Source organism: Elephantulus edwardii, unplaced genomic scaffold (assembly GCF_000299155.1).
Source record: "Elephantulus edwardii isolate Elephantulus edwardi_28Jun2011 unplaced genomic scaffold, EleEdw1.0 scaffold00031, whole genome shotgun sequence".
In the NCBI taxonomy this organism is placed as follows: domain Eukaryota; kingdom Metazoa; phylum Chordata; class Mammalia; order Macroscelidea; family Macroscelididae; genus Elephantulus; species Elephantulus edwardii.
The window spans coordinates 21,407,127-21,414,491 of NW_006399781.1; the positions used below are offsets into that span (position 1 = coordinate 21,407,127).

Consider the following 7,365-nt stretch of genomic DNA (forward strand, 5'->3'; position numbering starts at 1 on the left):
GCCTTTTGCTTTCCTCTCAGCTGACCTATTTCTGCCAAGATTCCTGTGGTGAAACCTTAATAGGCTTCCTACTCTCTAGTCTTTTTGTCCTTCAGACTAATACTATCTTTCAAAGCCTCAGTCATATCTCTGTTTCAGAAACGTTGAATGACTACCTAGCAATTACAAGCTGAAGTTCAGAATCCTCAGCAGAACTCAGAAACAATCGCAATCAGATTTCAGCCCCTTCACGGTCAGGAAACTGGCTCTCTGTTCTGTTCCAGCTACTACATCTTCTCTTCCTAATAAACATCCTTTATCTCATTTTGTCTTTAAGTCTAGCAGTTATGAAAAGGAGCTCTGGTGATCTAGTCATAGGGAACTGCCCTGCCAACCCAAAGGCAGGCAGTTCAAATCTGCAGGACAAAGATAGGCAATCTCCCACCATGTAATTTAAAGCCTCAGAAAACTCACAAGAAGGGTCAGTTGTGATTTAGCTCTGACTCAATGGCAATGAACATGAATGAACAGTTTATAAAAGTGACTGTATTAGGACTTATTAAAAAAACAACACCACAAAACCCAAACCACTTAGCCTCACATTGATTCCAACTCCTGGCAACATCACGTGGTCCAGAACTGTTCTTCAGGACTGTTTTGGCTGTTACCTTCACCTAAACAGATTGCCAGGCCACCTTCTACAGTCTTGGTGGGTTTAAACTGCCAAACTTTAGGATAGCATGTACTTCAAACTTTTCTCACCACCCAGGGACTAACCAGGCAGCTCAATTTATATAATAGCTTTAACCACACAAACAAACCAGCATTTTTAATATTTCCACATGACTTTTTTCACCTCTCTTTAAGGAGTCTCCAAAAAAAGGTTTCCACCTTTCATTCGATAGCTCTTCACATGTTTGAAGTCACATCTCATTCATTCTCAAAGTTTCTGTACCTCTGAACTTTCTCAGTTACTTCAACTGCCCCTTACTCAGTCTGACATTATTGACACCTCTCCTTTATGTGTCTGCTTAAAGAATTCTACATTGTTAATTCTTACTTGTCTAAACCCAATCCACAGGTGATTTATCTGATATAAAGCACAAATTTTCACTCCTTGTGTGGTTTCAAGGCCCAAGGCCTTGGCCAACATCCCATCTAAAACGCCTTTGTGAAACCATTCCCAACTCTTTCCACTATAATCAGTCATTCTTTCCTTTATATTTTCTTAACATTTCTTAGAACCTGTGTTGTAGAAATGATCTCAGTGTATCTTGGCAGGTTTTTACTTGTGTCTTTTTAAATACATCGTATTTGTCATTTACTCAACAGATCTTTTTTTACTTGACTGTCCTCCATTGGATATTATGTTAAGTGTAGGTGATATGGCAACAAACTAAATAGACACTGCCCTCAAGGATTTAGTCATATCCTTGGGGGAAATGGGAACCAAAGACTTGACCAGACAGACTTCTGTCTAATCCCTGTTACAATGTGATCCCTGCCATCGGTGTGTGAACGGAGTTCTGTGAGCACCAAGAAGAAAGAATTTTACCCAGAATATTCAGGAGAGATCTAGGATTTAGCATTTGAAGTAGATTTTAAGGGTGAGGAGGAGTTTGAGATGGAAAAGCAGGAAAAGAGATTGGGCAGTGTAGAGATTTGATGAGCTTTTTCTTACACTAAGAGGCCAGTTATGAAAAGTGCCATCCATATGGGGAAATGTACAAACTGGTTTTCTTTTTTTCCCCTTAATCAACAGAGTATCCCCTGTAGGGATCCAGGATTAGATGTTTATGGGGCTGGTTGGGCCTCTGCTCAGTCTTCCTGTGGCTCAGGGGAGCAGACAGCTAGGCATTTCCATGTTTTTGAAGGTTCATTAGATACAGTGAGAGAAACATTTACATAGCACATCTCCTACACTGATCTGAAACACACACACCAAAATTAGCTGCTTGGTTGAGGCTTGTAATTGTACACTGCCATCCTTTTTACAGTTAGATCTGACACTATTCGAACTTGGATTCTAGTCGATTTCTAAGATTTCTGTCCTGGGAAGTTAACTATATAAACAGGCCTTCAGGAAGTCCTCATGGCTGAGTGCCATAGAAGCATGTACTCATCCTGAGGTCCCAAGCAATTCCAGCTCTGTCATAGCTTTCAAGCCTGCTTAAGAGTTGGACAGCCCACATTAAAGCTCTGGCTCTGCCACTCTCTGGTGCATGCCAGTGAGTGCTTAGTAACATCCTACCTAGGACCTTGATTGCCTCCTTTGTAAAATACATGGTAAGCAAGGGATTGGTTTCCGATTAGGATTAGTCACATAATGCACTGCAATGAATGGCACTGTTCCTGGCACATAGTAAATACTTAGGAAATGGATAGTACTTCATTTTGGTGGTGGTAGTTTTGTATGAGGAACCTAACTCCTGTATTAGCCAAATGATGAATTATGAATATCCATGAACTCAGGTCACTTTGAGAGAGATTGGGTGAGAGAAGCCAGTCATAACTCCTTTATTTTTCATTGTCTTTATATCCTTTCTTAAATGTTGTCAGCATTTAAAAAAAATCACTTCATCCATCATTGCATGAACGCTGAATTTAGAAATGCGGATCTTTGATATTTTTCCTTTAACTGTCATGTTGATCGTTGAAGGCCGTTTGATTATCTAAGAATACAGCTATTTATTTCATACACACTAACACTAGATTCTAATTTGACAGCCCTATTTATAAAACCTTAAGGGACATATTGCCTTTATTTTAATCCCAATAGAGGCATTGCTGTTGAGCCAATTCCAATTCATAGTGACCCTAGAGGATGGAGCAGGACCTGTCCCGTAGGTTTTTCCTGATGTAATCATTATGTAAGCCGACAGACACATTCTTATTTCATGCAGTGACTGGTGGACTTGAACCAATGACCTTTCAGTTAGCAGCACTGTGCTACCAGGACTCCTTTGACTATGCAAAAGCACTCAACTGTGTGCTCTTGGATATATTATGGATAACATTGCAAAGAATGGGAGTTGGAGACCATTTCATTATAGCTGTAGATAACAGCAGCCAGGAAATAAAAAGACGAATTGCATTGGGAAAGTCTGCTGTCAGAGACCTCTCCAAAGAACTGAAGAGCAATGATGCCATTCTGGAGACTAAAGTGTGCCTGATCCAGACCATGCTCTTTGTAATTACTTGCTATGCATCAGAAAGCTGGACAATGACTAGGGATGATAGAAGGAGAATTGATGCCTTTGAGCTGTGGTGCTGGAGACAAGTGTTGCATATATCATGGACTGCTAAGAGAACAAACAAGTTCATCCTGGATAGGGTGAAGTCACGCTGCCTCTTGGAGGCAAGGATGCTGAAGCTTTGTCTGACATACTTTGGACATGTTGCAAGGTGGGACCAGTCCTTGGAGAGGGACATCATGCTTGGGAGGGTGAAAGGACAGCGCAGGAGAATAAGACCCCCTATGAGGCGGATTGATTCAGTAACTAGGTAATGGGGGTAGGTGTGTTGGAGACAAAAAGATTGGAACAAGAGAGAGCAAGTTTTAGGGCTGTTATTCATAGGGTCACTATGAGTCACAGATGACTCAACGGCACATAACAACAATATCAGATGAAAAGGTGGTCATAAAACAAAATGAAGAGATAACTGCATGTTTTAAATCAGGAAAGATAAATATGTGTCAAGGTTGTATCTTCTCACTATCCTTATTTAATCCATATACTGAGCAAATGTTCCAAGAAGCTGTAAGCTAAGTATGTATGAACAGATAATCTTGAAACAGCATCAGGATTGGAAGAAGACTCATTAACAGTCTTGATACATGAGTGACATGACCTTGTTTGCTGAAAGTGAAGTACTGACTGATGAAAATAAAAGACTAACCTGTTATGGGTTACATCTCAACATAAAGAAAACAAAAGGTCTCACAACTGGACAATAAGCATCACCATAAGAAATGGAGAAAAGATCCAAGTGTCAAGGACTTCATTTTGCTTGGATCCACAATCAGTGCCCATTAATTCACCAACAGATTGTGTTGGGAAAATTTTCTGGGAGAAGACCTCTTTAAAGAGTCCAACGTTGGGGGCTGGATAATGGAGGTGGGAGTGTAGGAAAAGAATGGATAGATAGTTCCTATACTGGAATAGGTGAAGAGAAATTCAATCTGAAATGAATAGACAATCAGATGTTATGTTACATGGATTGCAGTTAGCAATCTAGAACAGGATATGTTGTTGTTGTTGTTATGTGCCGTCAAGTCATTTGTTTGCAACTCATAGCGACCCTATGTACAACAGCCCTAAACCCTGCTCTATCCTGTGCCAATCGCATTGCCTCTGACACACCCATCCCAATTACCCCAGTCACTGAGGGGAACCAGAAGGTGAGTGGAGGTGTACAACAAGGGTTTGCTTTACCATTGTAAAAAGTTAATTGTAACAAATAATAGTAATTAATGCCTATGAATTATAATGAAAAAACTGATGTGATCTTTAAATTTGCACTTTTCGGGGGTAAAAAAAATAAAGTGTCCACGGCATTGTTATCATTTTGAGGATTAAAGTGCATCTGACCCAAACCATGGTATTTTCAAGAGCCTCCTTATGCATACAAAAGCTGGGCATTGAGTAAGAAAGATAAAAAAAAAAATTGATGCCTTTGAATTAATGATGCTGGTGAGCCATATTGAAGATACCACTGACTCCCACCGCAAAAAGCTCTGTTTTGGAAGAAGTCCAGCCAGAATGGTGAGGCTTTGTCTTATGTACTTTGAATTGTTATCAGAACTGATCAGTCCTGGAGAAGGATGTCCTGCTTGGGAAAGTAGTGGATTACTGGAAAAGAGGAAGACCTTTAAGGAGATGGATTGACCCACTGGCCGCAACTATGCATTTAAATATAAAGAAAGCCATGACTGGGAAGATGACCATGGGCCCAGCATATTATTCTCTTGTGCTTAGGGTCACTGTGAATCAAACTGATTTGACAATTCCTAGCACCTGGTGTATGGGCACAATTGGGTGTTCTGGAGTTCTCGTTCTTCTCAAATGTTAGCCATAGTTTGTTATGATGCATAATGAATAAAATGCAGATAGATATCTAGTTAGTCTCTGCTTTCCAAATTCTGGTAGTCTCTGTTTTCAGCCAGAATCCATCTGACATCTACAGTGATGTCCCTGGTGCTATGGTCTCTTCTAAATCCTACTTGAACTTCTAGACATTTCCTGTCAATATTCTAGCCATTTTAAAAATATTTTCCTTGCATATAATATTAATGAATTATTCGATCACGTTTATTGGGAATGAGAACAAATATGGATCTCTTGCAGTCAGTCAGCCAGACACCTGTCCTCCAAATTTCCTGACATAGATTGGTGATCCCATCCAAGGTTGTATTAGGAAGGATGTATACCAGGGATGTATCTTTTCTCCTTGCCTATTCAATCTATATACTGAGAAAATAATCCATGAAACTAGACTTTATGAAGAGGAATATGGTATCAGAATTGGAAGAAGACTTAACAACCTGCATTTTGCAGATGACACAGTTATGCTTGCTGAAAGTGAAGAGAACTTGAAATGGTTGCTACGGAAACAAGATCAAAAATTACAGCGTTCAGGTCACATCTTAACAACAAGAAGACTGAAATCTTCATCATGGGCCAAAAAGCAACATCATGATAGACAGAGAAATGATTGAAGTTGTCGATAATTTCATCTTGCTTGGACAAATGGTACTAGTAGTCAGGAGATCAGAAGACATATTGTATTGGTCAGGTCTGCTGTCAGATCTCACTAAAATACTGGAGAGCAGTGATGTCAGTCTGAAGACTTAAGTTGTGCCTGATTCAGGTTATGTTCTTTTCAGTCACTTACTGTACATCTGAGAGCTGGACAGTGAGTAAGGATGACAGAAGAAGAATTGATTCTTTGAGTTGTGGTGTTGGAGAATGGTACTGAATAACCTAAGGACTGCCAAAAGAACAAACAAGTATGTCTAGGGGAAAAACGCAGCCAGAGTGCTCCTTGAAGGCAAAGATGGCAATGTTTCATCTCTCATACTTAGGGCATGTTGCTCAGAGAATCTATGCCTTTGAAAGGAGACATTATGCTTGGAAAAGTGGAGAGTCAGTGAAAGAGAGGAAGGCCTTCAATGATATGGATACACAGTGACTGCAGCAAAGGCTCAAGTGTGTCAGAGATAATGAAGCTGGCACAGGATTGGACAGGGTTCAGAGATTTTGTTCTTAGAGTCACTATGAGTAATACTCGTCTCAACAGCACCTAGCACCACTACCACCACCTCGTGCCGTAGTCTTTAGAAATGTGTGCTAGTAACCAAAAGGCAGCCCCTCTCTGGTGGTTTGAATGCACTGTCCACTCTGCAGGAGAAAGATAGATACTCACTTATGTGATTTGACAGCTTCCAAAAACTTACTAGAGGGTCAGCTCAGAGTTGGTATTAGCCCAGTCACAATGACTGAGTGAACAACAACAACATGGAAGTCCAGATGACCATCCATTCTTCCCTTTTAGTGTATAGTACTGTTCTTAGAGGGTTATTTAGTATGGCTCTATGTGGGTTTATTGAAAGGAACAATACTGTTTGGAGTTTTGAGTTCTTAATTAGAAATCTAGTTAAACTGAAATTACAATGCAGTAAATGGCATAGCCAATTAGTTTAATTCCCTCTTTATGTCTGAACTGAGTTTGACATCACAAACAGTAATGTTTGCCTCATTTTCTACTGATTAGATTCTTTCATTAAAGGGGTGTCAGTTGCCTGACATCTACCTTTTTATGAGGAATTCTAGAAGAAGAAATGGGAAACTGAAAAAAGAAATTTCTGTTGCTGTTTCCTTATCATTAAGACTATTTTGCTCTGTGACTTTTGTCATTTCTCTCCTTCCCCCCCCACCCCCATCTTCCCGCACAGGAAGAACGTCGGTGAAAAGCACAGAAACCAGTGACTTTTGCGGCAGTGGAATTCCTGTGGAGAAAAGAGAACATCCAGAACTCAGCCAGACCATCTCTTATACGTGGTCAACCCTCCACTGTTGCCAAGGCCTCCTGTGACCTCTGGAGAATACGCTTTCAGGGTGCTTTCAGAGGAGGGAGAAAAGCCCTGGCTTGCTTGAAGAGGCAGGGAAGGAGCCCTGGAGGGCAAGGAAGGAAGAAAATATGGAGCAAATGTTTTACAACCTGAACCTCAGAACTGTGATCCTCCGAGGAGAGCGCTACTTGAAGAAAAGGAAAAAAAAAAAGTCGAATGGCTTCTCAGGGATTTTGTTTTCCATGCACTTCTAAGCCATAGTTTCAGTACAGGTGGCAGTATTTAGAGCACTCAGATTTCAGTTCTGTTAAATG

The 7,365-nt window shown here is 40.5% G+C and overlaps 1 protein-coding gene across 1 annotated transcript in view; it reads left to right on the forward strand.

Moving 5' to 3' along the window:
* Positions 1 to 6,968, forward strand: part of MFHAS1 (malignant fibrous histiocytoma amplified sequence 1) — a 134,543-nt gene extending 127,575 nt beyond the window's left edge. Inside the window, exon 3 of the mRNA XM_006884142.1 lies at positions 6,935 to 6,968. Within this exon, the coding sequence (XP_006884204.1) occupies positions 6,935 to 6,968 (34 nt within the window). The remainder of the gene's footprint in view (positions 1 to 6,934) is intronic.
* Positions 6,969 to 7,365: the final 397 nt, after the last annotated feature.